This window comes from Buceros rhinoceros, unplaced genomic scaffold (genome assembly GCF_000710305.1).
Source record: "Buceros rhinoceros silvestris isolate BGI_N320 unplaced genomic scaffold, ASM71030v1 scaffold13071, whole genome shotgun sequence".
NCBI lineage: Eukaryota > Metazoa > Chordata > Aves > Bucerotiformes > Bucerotidae > Buceros > Buceros rhinoceros.
The window spans coordinates 5618-23780 of NW_010392570.1; the positions used below are offsets into that span (position 1 = coordinate 5618).

Genomic DNA, 18163 nt, shown 5'->3' on the forward strand with positions numbered 1-18163 from the left:
CTCCTCACCATTTATTTTATTTTTTTTTTTTTTTTTACCAAAACACGAAGTGGCAGCTCTGCATGCTCTGTGAAATATGGCTTACCCAGACAAGTAACCAGACCTGGGGTGCACACACGAGTTTACGTAATAGCCAGTGTGAAAATGGTCAGAATTAAACCCATTCCTTTAAGTCCTGGCGAGCTTGGCAATGATATTATGACGTGCTTCCCAAAGAGCACAAAGCAAAGGAGGCTTATTTCAGAAAAGCATACGAAGGGGTCTTCTAAGTGATTTCTGATTAAGTGGTTTCTCAGTTGGCAAGGATCTGAGTCATGATTCCAGAAAAAGCCAAGACACTCAGGCATCCTCATTACAACTGTACAGTGCAGCTACAGTCCCCATGTACTATTACAGCAGTAGCTCTGCCAGCGCTGGAGCTGATCTTTTCCTTCTCTAAACCAACAGTAAAGGTCCCTGTAGGGTAGCCCAACCCCACAGGCTGGCTCTGAAAAGAAATGCTGCCAAAGTTGCAGCGTGCACCAACTTTTCTCTATCGCTCTGTAACACTCTAAGGCCCTCTCGAGCAGCAAGGTCTGCTTGCTTGGGTTGCAAAGGTCTGTAGGTCTGCGTTATGAACTTCTTGAAAGGACATAAGGGTCTCAGTGTTGAGCTTTGCAGTAAGATGTTTCCAACTAAGCAAAAAACCACACCAGCTCCCTCCATCACTAATAATGTTGGCCCTTCTCCATTGTATGAAGACAGCAGATAACCTGGATTTAAATAGAAAGTAACTCATTCAGTTTCAAAATATACGTGTGAATTCACCAGGTTCTGAAGAGCACTTTCACTATTCGAGCTTTCCCTCATTTCCTAATGACCTTCAGCACTACCACCCATGTCTATTCTGATTTCCAAAATAATTTCTATAGGCTGAGTAGGACCAGACTCTTGCAGTGGTGGTGTTATTATCATTATCATCATTTTGGATGAGAATAAACTATGTCTTAAGAAATCCGTGACATAGATATTTTGGATTTTTGTGTAAAAGAGTACATTACAACTTCTAACTTTTAAGAACACAGATGATACATGCATCTTCAGCCCAAGTATGGGCTGCATGTTCTGTAGAGCTACAGAGGCAGTCCCCTGAGCTTCAGCTATTAAAATTATTTCTTTCTTGGTTAGGTAAATACACCAGGAAAAAAATGCTGTAGCAGTTGGGTAACCAGCTGACATCCTATCCTTGTTACTAACTGTCAAGTATTATTCATGGACTATGAACTGTAAATGACATGGTATGGGCATTATCTGCTGAAATATCCTTAAATTTCAGTATGCAGATTATATAATTAGGGGTCTAATTTTTCTAATGCATCACTTACTGTATTTTACTGCTGAATATATGAGAATTTTATAACTGGGCATTTGGCTCCCCACTAATGGGCTGGATGCACTTGCAGGTACCTAATTCTTGCACTTTGAGTTGGTTGTGCTAGTTTCTTGAGACAACACCAGAAACAGATGACTGATGTAGACAGGGCCATGGTCCTTATCGTCCCAGTGTACCACCTAGAGAAAGGGAGACTGCAAGAGTAAAACTTTTTCACCGACTCTGATGGAGGAAAGACTGGGTTCCTAAACAGGAGAGGAAACTGCATTTGTAAACATCTTTTAATTTCTGGTGACTCTGTGAACAGTGTTGGTTTGATTTTCCCTGAAGGTTAGTTACCACAAGCCCACCTTTATCTCTGCCTCGCTCCTAGCGCAAGCAGTTCTTTGAAATTTCACAACTCACTCCCTCTTCCTTCCCCTTAATACCACACGCACAGACGTACACACACGTATGCAGCGTGCACACACACACACAAAGCTGTTCAACCTCAGTACCTGATCTGAGCGCAATGTTTGGTCATTATTTTGAGCCAAATTGTCTTACAATCTTAAGACAGGCTTGTCAAACCATATAATGCTGGAAAACAGCATTTATCACTAAGTATGCAGAGTAGTATGTTGAGCTATGGTATAGATTCCTAAACACTATGACAATAGCAATAATAAACTAATTTAAATTATCCCTGTTCTCTCGCCAAGAGAGAAATAACTATGGAGCATGGCATGACTGCTCAGACTGCTGACATTCCAAAATCATTTTGAGGCAAAAAGAAACATTGACCAGGAAACATGCAATTTGACAAAGTTGAGCACTTGAAAATAGTGCTGAGAAACTTAGCTAGCCAACAGAGGTTACTGCCAGCTCTCAGAAATTTGCTTCTCTATTTCTTGCTTTCATTGAAATATCACTTCTTGACCTTAGTCTGCTCTACGTGCACACATTTTATTAAAATCAGGGTCAGCATTTCAGGTTAAAATCCCTCATATTTACTTCTTGCACTATTATTAGTGTTCTAGTCAGTAAATTGGATTAATTTTTTAGCAGAGCAGCCTTTTGTTGCTGTGCTTTTTGGTAGGAGACAGCACAGCTCAGTCACTTGCTAAGGTTAAATTCTCTGTCCATCTTCCTGCAAAACTTCTGCTCCCCCCAGCAGTGGTTCTGGAAAGGGATGAGGAGAGAAAATGTTTGGAGGCAGTGGTGGAAAGTGGCAGGGCGGGGGGGAGGTGTGAACTGCATCTGCTTCTTTCTCCTGCTTAAAACCTAGATGGAGAAAAGCAAAGCAGATTAGTCACAAGGAGATGGTTTGTGCTGTTGCCATGACAACAAAATGTAAAGGGCAGATGTTAAGCTCAGAAGAGCTGCCTAGCACTTCTAGGAACCAAACTGCAGAGGCAACAGTCTACGTGACCTTAGCCCATGAACAATTACATCGTAGTTTTCAGAAGGCATGTTTAAAACGTCCCTGATGTAAGCTCCTGAGCAATGCACGAGTAGGTTTAGTACACAAAGACGACTGGTGAAATACAGAGACGCTCTTCTAAGACAGGCGCTGTCCATGCTCCTGACTCACGTGCCAAAATCTTTGGTTAGGGGAGAGCAGTTGGGCAGTGCACCAGGGCAGTCAAGGCAGGGGAGGCTCAGAGTAGCATGGGGATCAGAGTTGGCCCCAGTGTCCCACTGCTCCATTTAGGAACAGTGGTGGTGGACAATTGCCTGAGTAACCCAGTGATGTTGATCTCAGGGATGTTCTTCCTCCCACACTCCAAGCTGGACATTTGGAGCACTCAGCAGGTGCCTGCTAGATGAGGTGTAGCTCTGTGGTGCAGCCTGGCCTGCATACGGGCTCAGGTGAGCTCCCAGGAACTGAAGAGCCAGCGGCGGAGCTGCACACTATGACGGGTGCATGACAACTACATCAGAAAAAAGGAGAAATTGCCAGAATCTCCCTAGTCATAATTGAAGCTCTCGTTTATGCTCTAGTCTCAGGATAACTTTTGAAAGCAATCCCTTCTGATTAATAGCAGTGTGCATCTGTGTCACATCCCTGTTTACGGTATTCGGGGGAAAAGCTGATTACATAAATCTTCCTTTCTAAAAGTGAAATAACAGATTTCAGGAATAAGAAGAAGGGCTGCTCTGCTCATTTACCACTGAAGCCTGAGTTAATGAGTATACTGTGTGCTCGGGGAAACAATTTGCTGTAAAAGATGTATATTTATGATATTCATTTAATACTCACAGCAGATTCTCAGATATTGGTGGACTTTATCCACTCACTAGCTCTGCTAGAGCCTAAGAAGAGGGTAGGGAGGGCAACAGGGATTCTGCCTGAGTGAGCAGGTCTGTGTGCATACCATTAACACCTTGGGGTGCGCTTACAAAGGGAGAGGTCGAGCAGAATTACCTGATTTGCTGGAAGCAGTATAATTTTGGAAGCAGTATACTTACACCATGGAGTTGGGAAATCATTCTTTAGTTACATTTCTTTCTCCTACTTTTTTATGGAAAGATCTGGAATAGCATCTCAAATCTTTGTGATTGTCCAGATAGAACTAAAACAAACATAAAAAGTTTGTTTATTTAAGGTGACTGTTTACACAAGTCACTGTACCAGAAAGGTGCATGTAAGACGGATCTCAATTATTTATAGCGATACATCAAAGAAAATGGACAAAGTCGCATTAGATCTGAAATAGGACATTCCCTCTTGTTCTTGACAAACAATTCTAATAAGCACTGTCCGGAGAAACAGTTGTGAAGAATGGAAACAGGGCTATTGCTGTTGAAGTTGCAGTTTCCTGTTAAAGTTTACAGTGCGGTGAGAATGGAACAAAATAGAGAAAGTTTCTAATGCACCACAGAAGATCCATTTCAAAATGTTATTTTCACATATTTAGCACTCATGCAACCTTCCAGATCAAAGCAACAAATTATAGTAGGAAATGTATTTTGAACCAGTGTGCCCTGCTGTCTAATACAATTCAGATCGATTTTTCCTAATAGCATCTTGCCCCCAGTGAGTTTTCCAGTTCAACCATTAAAGCTGTTTGCAAAAAAAATTTGGTGTACAAATGGGAAGTCCCCCACAGAAGTCTGTGTGCTAAAGCAGCCAGCTGCCTGCTGTCAGCCATCGCAGGCTGGCGGCTGCACGCCAGCTGATAAAGACTTCTAATGAAGATTTTTTTAAATGATGGATACAAGACAAAAAAAAAAAGGTTACTTATTAGAAGTAAAATGTTTTTGAGTTCCTAGTTCTTATTTAAAGAATGCAACTCTCTCAGTTTGTAAACATTTCAGTTTGGTTTTGCAGAACGAATGAGGGTTAACGTACAAAGAGAAGTAAAAACACGAGCAAACAAACAAAACAACCTCCTGTGGGCTTTGATCATTCTGGAGTATTAAGGGCCCAGTTGCAGTCAAACATCTGCCTGAGAGATTAGTTAATAATACTCAGTTCTTTGTGTCCTTTTATTTACTCTCAAATAAATCTCATTTAAATAAGAAGCTACATTATTCATACCCCTGGCAGCACAGCTTTACTGTCCAATTACGAGACCCGCAGACACAGATTTTCTGTAGCTGTCTCACCCCACCTGCTTAGAAATCTGCTGTTTCTATAGACCGTTGCTTGACTGGTTTTAGCTAAGAGGGACTCGGCTGGGGAATTTGGGGGCAAACTAGGGGGTGGAAAAAAAGATCGTCAGTACCGACTCATTGACTGTGCTTCTACAGCTTATCACAGTTTGGTTGCGCTGGCCTAAAAAAGGGACCATCTTTTGGAAGTTATGTTTTATACAATACGAGAAAAGCAAAATGATGACACTACAGACCTGTGTGTTAGGATTTCCCACACACCATAAGAGTTGGCTAAAACAATGGGGTTGCCTTTAAGTTTTCTCATGTATTTTGAGAGGGGGAAGGGGAAATCTACAAATACAAGTCTAACAAGAGCAGTCACAATACATAGTGTCACAGTACTTCCTCTTTAAGACCTAGATAAAACAGCCACCTTTCTAGCAGGTAAAAAGGTTTTAATAAGAATAGTTTAAATACAGGCTTAAAAAAAAACCCGAAAAACCATCCCAAGCACTTCACCTATGTGAGGCTAACACAAGGACCAACTCTTTCTTTGTATTCTGGTACTGTCTTCGTTAGACTTTCTGCCTGGGTGCATAAACAAAGATAGAAAACAAATCAAGGCAAAATGTTATTTGTCATATCTGAAGGTGAAAACGGGAAATAAGTGTGTATGGTTCTGCCTTCCCACCCACACATTTCTTTGAAATACACAACTATACCAAAAATATTTCCAAAAAATCTTTCAAAAACAAAATCATAAACAAAAGCTTTTTTCTCCCTGTTTTTTAATTACATGAAAGATGAGGTATGTGCTTATCTAGAAAGATGCTGAATATCAGACTTAGTAAAACAAACATACAAGTTAGCAACAGGGAAGGAAATATATTTTTGCTTGACTTTGTAATCCTGTTTTCTATCTCTCCGTGTCCCACCTGCCTTCCATCGGCTTCTTTAAATATTCATTCGACATCAACAAATACATCAGCAGTCATACTAGTTCCATGCCTCCCAGTAAAGCTCTTATTGTATACAATTAAAAGGCAAAAGCAGGGTTTTTCTAGCAGAAACAAGAAAGAAAATACAGCTGATGTTTTTGATAGTTAAAAAGGAAAAAAGAGAAAAGCAGGGAAAAACCAACTAAATTCTGAAGTGCTTTTTCAGAATTAGAAAGCACTAAAACCTACTCGAGTCCTTTCTAGGTCACCTTCAAAAGCAGGAGAGAACCAGGTAAACCCTGGGCTGACTTTCTAAAGGTCGCACTGCACATGCTTCTGCGTTACAAGTAGAGACCAACAGTCACTAATGTCTAATCCTCCACCTTAGTCACTGAAAAGAGAGTAGTGCATACATAGTATTCAGTTAGAGATACACGCACTATAGAGAGACCTTTGACACGTGAAAGGAAAGCTGGTCAATATTACTGCGGTTGGGAATCACTTTGTGATAGAGCTGCCCACAGGAAAATAAAGCTAAATTTTGGAAAATGAAAAAGGTGGGAAGAAAAGAAGAGAAAGAGAATGAATCTCTGGCCTAGATTTTTTCATTCATCTCAGGAAAAGCAGTAAATTTCGGATATTAAAGGAGAAAATAAAATTTCTAAGAACAGAATTACTGTAATATTACTGTACTTTGAGGGTGATGGAGCACTGGAACCGGCTGCCCAGAGAGGTTGTGGAGTCTCTTCTGGAGATACTCCAAACCCATGTGAACGCCATCCTGGGCAACCTGTTGTAGGTGAACCTGCTCTAGCAGGGGGGTTGGATTAGGTGATCTCTTGAGGTCCCTGTCAACACCCACCCTTCTGTGATTCTGTGGATATGAGCAAATAAATCTAATGTTCCCGTTTAAAACTTCAGATGAAAAGTGAATCTTTTGCTGATATCAACAGACAATCATAAGTTTTTTCTATAAGTACCTAAACATAATGATACCATTTGGCATAACACACATGATCCACATCTTTCTCTTTTCCTGACTGCCAACGCTCATGACACACTGTTACAGTTCCCCCATCCTGAGCCTTTTTTGTTGGTGATGTTAAATTTATTTTCCAACTTACACTGCTCTGTCAACGATAGGAAATCATTCCGACCGACAGTGGGGGATGCCCGCTCAGGCCATGGCACACAGTGCAGCTCCCTGCCAGCTGTCCAGCATTCAGAGCATCTCTCTGTCCGAACGGCAAGGCCCATTCCCGTTCCTAGCCTGTGATTACAAGTGTTCCTACCGCAGGTCCACCATCATTCCCGCTTTTTTCTGTGCGGATGCTGCTCCAGGAGGGCATGTGGCAGTTCTCTTTCAACCTGCTCAATGTCTGCTCAAACTGAATCAAGCTGAACAAGCACCGGACAGGCACAAGTACAGGAATCACTACAAACACAGCTTATTACTACAGTTTTGTAAGTTAGAGAAGAAGGAGGGGGGGGAGTGAATTTCCATTTCATCTCTTGATTCAGATGTTTTTCTCTTAATGAAACAAAGAGAAAGAGAGAGAGAGAATGTTTTTGAAAGTTTTGCATATGAACAGGATCTAGAAATGCTAAAAAGTCCGTAATACCTGGAATTTTTTTGTAGGGGATTTTAGAACATCCCACTGTCAGAAGATTTTTTTTTAAGTGCCTCTTCTACATAAATGCATTTTCCAGCTCCAAGAGAGGATCTTTGTCTCCTCTTGACTTGGTTAAACAACTTTTGTTTGCCTTTTTTTTTTTTTTTTTTTTTTGGTCACAGGGCAAAGACAAAAGGCAACCCTAAACCATTAGAGTGCTTGAATTCTGTTGGGCAGTGGTAAGCCAGGACTAAACTCTCCTCAAGCTTTATAGATTCAGATAGGCTGCAGATAGATATCAGTGTGTGCTGTGGTCCTTGTGTACCAGCCAGCTATGTGGAAGGTGGGACCCTGTTTTACCAGCAAAAAAATAACACCAACCAGCAGAAGTTAACAGATGTTTACTGAAGAATTAACTTGCACCTCAGTGAATTCACACCAGTCACAGGTTTCATCCCAAGCCTTATTAAAAACAGGACTTTTTCGTCTAATCAAGGTGCACATAGATGACAGGCTTAGCAACGCAGGTGACCACAGCTGAAACAAGGCAGGCCTGTTCCTCCCTCTCCCAGACAGCCTCCCCTGACTTCACGTGCACTAGTCCCTAATAATAAAACCCATCCTTTGCTGAGCAGTTTCAGTCCGCTGAGAAGCAGAAAACCCATTCAGCAAAAATGCACAGCATTTTCCATCCCAGTTAACAATCTGGATTGGCTCACTAAGGAGTTAGACTGGCACTAGACTGGCACAAGACAAGGGCTGGCAGCACACAGCCAGGAGCAATTAATTTGCTCCAGCTGCTGCTGTTGGACCCTGCCTTTACCCTCCTTCAGCGTGAAGCTCCACTCAATCTTTTGCAGGAAGATCATAGCCATTTCCCATATTCCTATATTTCCTTCCCAAAGTCACATGGTGACACTGTACAGAAACAGCTTGGGAATATGCTCAATAACGGGGACTAAAGATACAGTCCTGGGCTTCCTGAAGTTTGGCTGTGCTGAAGGAAGTGTGCAGCAAGAACACAGTTACTACCCTTATAGCCAAGAAGCTGGCAGGGAGAAACAAGTAAAGGCAGATGCTTGGCATTACCATTTGACATGGAAGTCAGCGGTATATCCTTAATGTTAAATCCACTCTCTCTGACAAGGCAGGAGCAGGCAGGGAGGGAGTGCTTAGCATTTCATCTGAGACAGCATGTGCCTAGGGTAGTGTTACTTACCACTTCTTTTCTCCAGAGAAACTCCTAAAAATCACAGTCAAGTCCCTAACTCTTTTCCTCAGGATAATTGATACAGCTGACTGCTGGAGTAAAGCATCACCCTCAAGTGCGCTTAAAGAGATCAAAGGAGGCAAAGCACTTGGGCTACTTTGAGTGTCCACTGGTTGCACAGTAAGGCATGTACTTTATTTGTCCTGAGAAGACTTAGGAAACCCTGGAAACACCTGAAAGCTTAATTTCATTGCTAACAATTCCATGGCACTCAAAGCTTCTCTAGAAGGGAACATTTTGTACATTGTTTATTCAGTTTTAAGAGTCCTATGTCCATCACCTTAGTCTCTGCATGGAAGCACAGTATAACCCACACCATGGTATTTAATACCAAGCAGCTCAAACCAAGTCTCCACAATTAAAATTACCATTTTTAATGTAATATCTCTTTACCTTGAAGTCAAAATATATTATGAGAAAGTCTTTCGGATTACTTAGATTTCATGCAGAAGTGCACAGGAAATTATTCTGTTTTGTCTGCCTAGTAAAAGGTGATAGAAATATATGTTTACTGTTACAGTAGTAGTTGGCATATAAAAGGAGTACGTTCACATTTCTGTCAGATGTGTTCACACCCTTGTTTCTAACACAACGATTGGAATGAGATATCGAAGGAAAATACAGCATCAGTTTAAGTATGTATAAGCTTATTGTGCCACATTCAGAAAAGGCAAGAATAAATGGAGTTCTGAGCGACAGCAAAATATGATGAGAATAAAAACTAACCAGAAAGAGGGAAAAATAGAACAAGCCCAGAACTGGAAACTATACAGGGAAAAAAAATGAACTGTATTAATTCTAATGAATGCCTGAAACAGTATGAGCACTAAATAAAGGTCACCTGAATGAATGATACAAGAATACTAAATAAAAGGCATAAAGGATATTGAGAAACACTGAGCGAATACATCACCACAAATGAAGTTGCTTGAGAGTCCTCAACCATTCCGTTTGATAAATACAGCACAAACCTACATTAGTTCAAATTGTGCCCAGTCCTCAGTCACCCACCAGCAATTCTGCACCTTATTTATGGCAAAAATACAGGCATTTTTTTTGGTTCTTCTTTCATCTTAGGCACGTTATTTGTTGAAGAAGAAAAATGGTTCATAGACATTAAAATGTAAGTTTTCTGCTTTATGCTGAGGAAGCTCTTCTGCTTGCATCATTACGGTATTGGTAAGAGTACCATTTTTTGTTGGCAGAAATGCTACACGCTAACAGCCACATTCTATCGAGAAAGGAAGACGTGATAAAATCGTGCACAGACTAGGCTGACAAGCAAGCTGTTTCAAAAGAGCTGTGTTAGTAGTGGAGCAATTTGATCGTCAAATGATGTACATCTAGGTGTTGTATCTTTATATTCTCTGTAGAACACTGTTAAGAATATTTTATGTCACTAACTGATGCTGCACTGCAAGGCTGAACCAGCGCTAAGAAAGGTTGAGAACAGTAGGGGAGTATTTTCAGCAGCTACAGCACCAAGCTGTAGCTTATAGATGCTGAAGCACATTATGATTTCCAGAGGGACATCCTGAATTCTGAATTTTTAAATGTTGTATTTACTTGTGCTTGCAGGGCAAATATCACGGTAACCCCATGCATATAGCAGTGATTATCTCAAACTGTTTAAGAGAAGAAAGAAGAATATTGGCTGCAGCTAGCATGCCTGTACAGGTAATGAATTAAAGTTCATTAATCTGCTCCATGTTCATCTGTTCACGGTGTTTTAGGACCAAATCCTGTCCTCTCATTTCAGCAGAGTGATTTGTGTGCACTAGGGGTTGCCAAACATTGCCCTTTAAACTCATGTTTCTACTTCATTAGTGGCTCTGCTGCTGCAAACATTGCTATAAGCGACCTCTATGTCACCACTGATCTTTAATCCCGTGGAAAAGGTTTTAAAGAGATTATTCTTTGCAAAACAGATGTGTATATTTTAAATTATGCAATGCATTAATTCATATTAATTATGCAATGCAAAAGTCATTCCATCTGCTGTGTTGCCAAAGCATTGACAGCTTTTACGCTGTTTGAAGAAAAACTTTGAAACTACATATAAAACCTATTTTGGGGAAATTGTTACATGGTTAAAACCCAAATCAAATTAAGTCAAGTGTGTTCTTTTTAATCACCTGTAGTAGTAATACATATATTGTATTTGAGACATGGGTCTTTTTCAGAAATCGCATAAATAATCTATGTTCCAGTTTCTTCGATTTACTAGATGCTTCATGTTTTCAGTATGTCCACACCCTTTCACTTTGGGATTTCAAAGTTAAAGCAGCATGTTTTTCAAATCTGTGGAACTAAACAGATTTGTCTGTTTACACCAATCTCCAGCTGGTTGAAGACCAACTTCTGAATCCCCTCTCTATGCTAGAGCTCGCAGTACCATTACTATCACTTGTTACTGTTACTCATCCACCCCTTATCTGTTCAATATGTTCCAGGGGCCACTGGAAAAGTCTCTACAGAACTCCGTGGTTTCAGAACGACAAAGAAATGTAGAACACAAAGTGTCAGCCATCAAGAACAGTGCTCAGGTAATTTTTGGTCCTGTTTGCTGATCGTTCAGGCAGCTTTCCACAGAGACGTACCTGAACTATCTTAAGCCTGGTAGATCAAATACTTTTGCTAACAAGCTATGCCAGCCACTTTCCAATATTCTGAGGACCTCAGCCCAGACTCAGGACATACCTCGATCCTCAGGTTTTTACAGCTGCTCTGGGTTCAGCGTGAGAGCTACCTATTTTAAAGCTATCGCAGTCATCCCTATGGCAAGTTGCAGGCAGACCACAAGCACAGCAAGAACATACCTACTGTCTCGAAAAAGATGTGAGGTTCAAGAAATGTATTTCTGCAACTTCACCTTTTTCAGTTGGGTCAGCAGTATCTAGCCTTTGTGACCTCTGAGTCACATACCATGATCTTTGTGAAGCTGAAGGTTACGTGACATAATTACATGTTTTGGAGATGTAAGGGGAGAAGAACATTGGGAGCTGATGGTAGCAGCTCTCCAGGGGTTTCCTGTACCGTTGCAGGGCAGAGTGAAACCTGTAACTATGTCCCATAGAGACCCTGAAAGTTCACTCAGAGTACCTGCCCATTCAGTTCAAGGCAGGGTAAGGATTCAGATTCCCTACAGCCCTTTTGCTGTCCCAGCCCTACTCGCAGCTTTGCAGCAAGTCTCAGTGAAGAAGCTGTATTTGAAATACCTGTCCACACGCTGTTCAAGAGCTACGCTTCAGGTATACTGGAAAGAGGTCCTAGTAACATTCTGTCATCAGTGTCCCCCTTCATGGGGAAGAAGGGTTAGAGAGATGAAACCCTTCAAAGGATAAAGCTAGCTTTAGAAGAATGTGATACTAGATCTCTATCTATATATTAAAGTTCTAAGAGTTGCAGAGCAAAAGCAGACAAAGCTGCAACCCAGCAGCCTTATCCTGCTGCTCCTTTCTGCTTGTGTGGAGAAGTGCAGCCATCCCAGTGAAAACAAGAACAGCTTCTAGATACAACGGGGGGTTTTAGTAGGTAATTAAGTTGAACACAGAAATCAGCCAGCTCCTTGTGTATGTAGTTTCATACCTTACACACATAATTCTAAAGTTTAGTCTCCACAATAAAGAGGAAGCTAAAGTGGGTAGTTTTGGGTATCTACTTTAGCCAAGGTTTTGTATTTTCACAGACGCTTAATGTGCACATCTCAGGGAACGAAAAAGGACTGTTTGATTTGTTGGCAGATTCAAGGTTTCCTATAAACAGCACAGAAACAAACCTTCGAAGTAACACAGATGATTTCCTACAGTTTTGTTTTCCTCCTTCTGATCTGTCTTTTTTTGAATTATCATTGTTTGGTTACTAGAAAACACCTTCTACACTTTCTGCTGTACAGGTGAAAACAAACCCTTGCAAAAAGCCAAAGCAGCAAAACCATTTCATTTCTTTACCCAGATTCCTAAGTAATTCTCTAAATAAAGCTCTGAGCCCTGCTCCTGTCTCCAGCTCCACCTTTCTGAGCTTTGCACACCCCATACTGACACCCAATGAAGGCAGTGCAAAGTGACCCATTTGCCCTGCTTTGAAGTCCCAAGAAGTGAGTTTCATTATTGGCATAATAATTTCAATTTAACTCGGGCTAAATGGAGTAATTCCTAGTTTCCACTATGTGGTTGGATAGTAAACAAGAAGCGGTTAAGATGTATCAGCCACTGTTTGACTGTGGGAGAGAGGATTACCGTTGGCCTTATGAACAAGTGAAATAAATCTCTAGTTATAAGTGTGCATTTATATTCCAATCATCTTTTTTTTAAAGTTTACAAGATAGTAAACCAGAGTTCCCAGAACTGCTTAGAGATTTTCAAATGGTAGAAAAGGAAAATATTACATCGCACATTTGTCCATTCCAAAACAAAATCCTTTTTAAGCCACTGTGAACACCCAAATAATTTTACTTTCTTTTCCCTGAGAAAGATGACTGACCAAGATGTCAAATACTTGGAAGACTTGCAAGAGGAATTTGACTTCAGGTATAAAACAATACAAAGCTTAGGTAAGAGGGGTTTTTAAATAATTTTTCATTGTCTAGGAAATGGCTGATTCCACAGCTAGACCCCAGGGGGGTTTTGTGCGTTACCCAGATAATAGATGGAAATGTACAAGTGGATTTTTAGTTCACAGATAAATTTATAGTCTTGGAACATAATGACACTTGGAGTAAAGAGGGTAAAGAGTATAGTTAGAGTAACTGGTATAGTTATTTTATATAGAGCAGCTGCATACCGGTATGAAAAGTAGTCATTTCTTAATTTAAAGAACCTATTTTGCAATTTTCTCAATTTTGACACGGCCCTTCCTTGGCAGGATGTGAAGAGTCTCTTATTTCTCAGAGTGGAGTTGTGCAAAAGTGATTTTTTTAGCCTCTAACTTGGGGATTTTGTTCTTTTTTGACCACAGTGGTTGTAACCAGCTGGTAAGCACTCTGCATGCATGTTTGACCAGCCTGTAATGATTGAGGTCTGCACACAGCAGCCATCCTTGCATGATCTTTCAGAAAAGAAACTGAGGTCCACTTCTTTATGCTTAGATATCTTTATATTATCTGCCTTTGCATATTCAAAGATACTGGCCATGAAATGTCCAAGTTCTTCAACATGTCAGTCCTACATGTTGAAGGCTGAATACGGCCAGGCAATTGGAAAAGATCAAGTTGCCATGGTTTAATGAGTTGTTAGTCATCAGGCCAACCATAATTATCAACCACGCAGATGACTGAAGCCTGCCCCACTTGTGAAAGAAAACATGCTTACATAAATGACTTCCAGGGCTTAAAATTTCACGGTGTCAACACATGCTGTACACCAGCACAGCCAGCTTGCAGTACCTTACCACGAGCATGAACAATTGCTGCGGCTGAGCTGACAGTCAGTTACTTGTCTGCCTCTACTGAAACAGCTACGCTAACATAATGGGAAGATGTCAATCCAGAGCGTAGCAGAGACACAGTTGGCACCAATCTCTTTTTTGAAAGTAGTGTGAAAGATGCAAGAAGAGCAAAAGGTGGGGGAAGGTGAGGGCGGGGGAAGGTGAGGGCGGGGGAAGTGCTGCATAGGAATGAGCATGGGGCCAGCTTGGGGAAGCCTGAAACTAATGCATGACCCAGAGAAGGAGAGGAGGAAATACCCGGTGATCAGTTCTCCTGCCTGCTGAAATCCCCGTGGTGATGAACGCTTTATCTCTGTTTCAGACGTGTAACCTCTCCATTCTCTCAGCCAGACATGTATTTCACACCAAGTTCAAAGAGCTTTAGTCTAACTGCTGACACCGTGAGCATATTTCAGTAGTGCACAGATCCATCACTGATCCAAGCCAGATGTGCACAGTACACAAATATACATATGAGTAAGAAATTTATAGATTCCTAGGTGTCAGCTGTATGTTTTCTATCTTTTCCTATCTAGAGAGTGCAGTTGTAAAACCTTATCTTAAACCTGTACTAAGGTTAGTCCATTTGAATGAAATACACTGATGTTTGCAGTTTATTTTTTCACTAGTTCATGCTGCAGACCGGTTGTGGTTTTTTCCACTCCTCCCCTTATAAACACACTCACATGCACCCACAATGATTTTTTTTCATCCCCTGCAGAGCAGAGTGACAAAAACAGCGTCCTCATTAAACAGGAAATGTTGGCATTGCAGGCGATGCTCAATACTTTAGACTACAAGAGAAAGGTTAGTGACACGTCTTTGTCATTTGTGGTTCGTTTGCTTTCTCCCCTTGTTCCCACATTGAATACTCAAATGCACACACGTGCTTTTTTAAATCATCCTCTCAGAAGAGCAGACAAATAACATCGGAGTTAAAAATCCACAAAAGGTTTGGGTGGGTTTAGCTGATTTTGACCAGCAGTTAAGAAATTGGCAATTAAAAGTAATCAATCAATCAATCAAGAATGTGGTTCTGCACACCTTAGAAGTGGGGCAAAGGCATCACTTCACAGGACCCCTTATGTACTGTGCTAAATGGATAACTTAGCTGGAAATCTTAGCTTTTGAAGTAAATATAGAGTAAATGTAAATGATTACAAAGAAAATAAAAACAATCAAACAAAAACCCCTCAGCAGCTCACCAGTGGTACCTTGCCCTGTTCAGCAACTGAGACTTGCAAATATGACAAATATTCCCCTGACCATTTCTTTGCGGGCACAGAAAACAGTACCTTTGTTTGAGTCCACGTCCTTTACACAGTTAAAAGTAAACAAGCAAAACACCAATGCACTGGACATGACGCAAAACAAAAGGAGAACTTTTTGACCTTGACAGCGCTTGCAAGTGTCAGCTTCTTGGAGGTGCAATGCCCATAAAGAATGCCACAACTCTCCCTCCCACCCCCCAAAAAAGAAAGGAAGTTTTTCTGAGGAAGAGTTCACATTGATTCAGGATTAATTTCAATGGTGGATGAAACCAGCCACCTCGGAGTTAAAGGCACTGAAGTGGCAGTGACTAAACACAGTTACTTCCAAAATAATTGAAAAAATATAATCAGCACATTAAGATAACTGCTGCATTTTGTGGCTGTTCCCTGTGGTCAGTTTGTGACACCTTTCCTATTTTACAGGAAGTACTCAGTAAAATAGGGCGTGTGATTCATGAAATTGATATGCTCATGGGCAACATGCTGACTGAAGAGCTGCTAGACTGGAAGAGACGGCAACAGATTGCCTGCATCGGGGGTCCTCTCCATGGCGGGCTTGATCAGCTCCAGAACTGGTAAACTTGCCTTGAGCTTGTGTTTCCCCTGAAAACCACAGGAAGCATGCTACACGTGAACTCACGATCGTTCCTTTAGATCAGCTGCCTCGCTACCTTGAAACAGCAGCAAATTCATTGGCAGCTAAGCAAGTAAATAACTAAGACCACAATTTGTTGTGGTGGGCAACATTTGCTGTTCAGAACTAATAACGTTACGGTGACCAGCTGAGCCTGAGCCGTGGCAGTCGCTCATTTTTTGGTTTGGCAGTTGTTCCAGATACACGATACATACCCTCTCGGGAGTTTTGCCTGAGTAAGAACTGTGCTGACGGAGTTTGTCACTGAGGACAGTGGAAGTTCTGTCTCAGCAGGAGCTGGGTAGACACTTTATGCTTTGACTCACTAGGTACATCACTCCTCCAGACTTCAGACTAGGAAGGAAGTGAATGGCACTAGTCTCAGTGGTGGCAACTCTAAAGGTCATTACAAATAAAAAGCAAGTCGCATTATATTTAAAAAGATAATGCAGCCAGAGAATAGCTATGTCCTGGTCATTTTTCTCCCACCAAAATTCTCTTTTGGAAAAGGTGAAGTAAAAAGGAAGAAAAACAACCAAGAACATTTTTAGGGTCAGAGAAAAAAAAAAGTATTTTTCTTCTTTTTTGTGTGTGCTCTTTTTTTCCAGTGAAGATGTTAAAAATAGCTTTAAAATGTGATTTTATACACATATGCCTTATTAAACTGCTAGCAAGTGCATTTCAATGTGATTTTTCTAATTTTTTTATACTTCCTCATTCCTAGTAACTTGTTCATTTTATATACACGCTATCCTTTTAAAGCGTACACTCTGCAAAACCACTGAGCTGTAGGAAAGAATTAAAATTGGCACAAGTGCCCTGCACATAAAACACCAGGACCATGTATACACTCCTTCCAAATTAGCACAGACAGCGCTGCGCTGCTGTTGAGGAGGCCTGTTGCATAACTATTGATATTTGAAAATAAGGTAGGTGATTTGCCTGATATATTTATATAGTCCTATACATGAAACATGAACAGACATGAGTTTGGATAAAGCTGGAAAGCCCACTTAGTCCTGATTTGGATTCCCCTAAGCAAGAACTTCAGTAACCGTCACGCTCTAAGAAATGGTCTATATGAAAGATTGCAAACTAATCTGTTGTCTTGCTGTAGTTTCACGCTGTTAGCTGAGAGTCTCTTTCAAGTTAGAAGGCAACTAGAAAAACTGGATGAACTGCTGACCAGACTGACCTACGATGGGGACCCCATCCCAGTGCAAAGACCTCAGCTACTGGAGAAAGTCAACTTTCTGCTCTACAATCTTTTCCGGAAGTGCGTAAGCTATTGTCAACGTACAGAACTTTACCTGAACTGACACAGAGTTACTGGCAACAATGACACGTGTTAAGATGACAATAAATGAAATAAAGTTTGATTTTCTGAGGATCTTAAAAGACTGAGTTTCCAATATAAAAAGCTGTCATCAAAACTCCTAGAAGCTGAAGGTGCCAGGCAGCTTCTCACAGGTAGCAGTTAAGGGTTTGTGATCAAGTTCTGACTCTTAAGTGAACTCGCAAAATTCACGCGTTTCAGTAGGAGCTGTGTACATACTGCACAGAAAAGTTACATGGTTTTTTATTTTAAGAAAAATGGCAGGTGCTAATTTGTTTCTTGTCTTTCCATTTCCCCACCAAGAAGTTCTCCTCCCCAAACCCTTGACCACAATTCACCCTTGTATTACTAGATAAAATATTATCATCATTCTTCTTGCCTTTTGTGCTGACTATACTAGAGAGATACCACAAGTGGCTACCTGAAAGCAAAACATGGACAATAGGTTTTTTTAATGAAAAATGGAAAACATAAAATGATTGCTTAATTTCAGTGGAGCCAGGCTCAGTGTACTTTCATACTCTGTTTTATGGTTCTGATAAAAGCCTTGGTCCTCCAGACTTTTGTCAGCCTTGTATTTTAGGACTATAGAATTTGTTGTGTTTTGATTTTTAATGTATTCCAAATACCTGCTTCTTCTGAGGCCAATTCAGCTGTTAGACCCCTGAGTCATTTTGAGAATTGAGAGTTGGAATACATCCCTTCCTCTTCAGCATCTGTAGGGAA

The 18163-nt window shown here is 40.9% G+C and overlaps 1 protein-coding gene across 1 annotated transcript in view; it reads left to right on the forward strand.

The window, feature by feature from the left end:
- STAT4 (signal transducer and activator of transcription 4) overlaps positions 1 to 18163 on the forward strand; it is a 33851-nt gene that overhangs the window by 3306 nt on the left and 12382 nt on the right. The window contains exons 3-8 of the mRNA XM_010144542.1: positions 10351 to 10449; positions 11226 to 11318; positions 13246 to 13324; positions 14918 to 15003; positions 15891 to 16042; positions 17219 to 17377. Of these exons, the coding sequence (XP_010142844.1) occupies positions 10351 to 10449; positions 11226 to 11318; positions 13246 to 13324; positions 14918 to 15003; positions 15891 to 16042; positions 17219 to 17377 (668 nt within the window). The remainder of the gene's footprint in view (positions 1 to 10350; positions 10450 to 11225; positions 11319 to 13245; positions 13325 to 14917; positions 15004 to 15890; positions 16043 to 17218; positions 17378 to 18163) is intronic.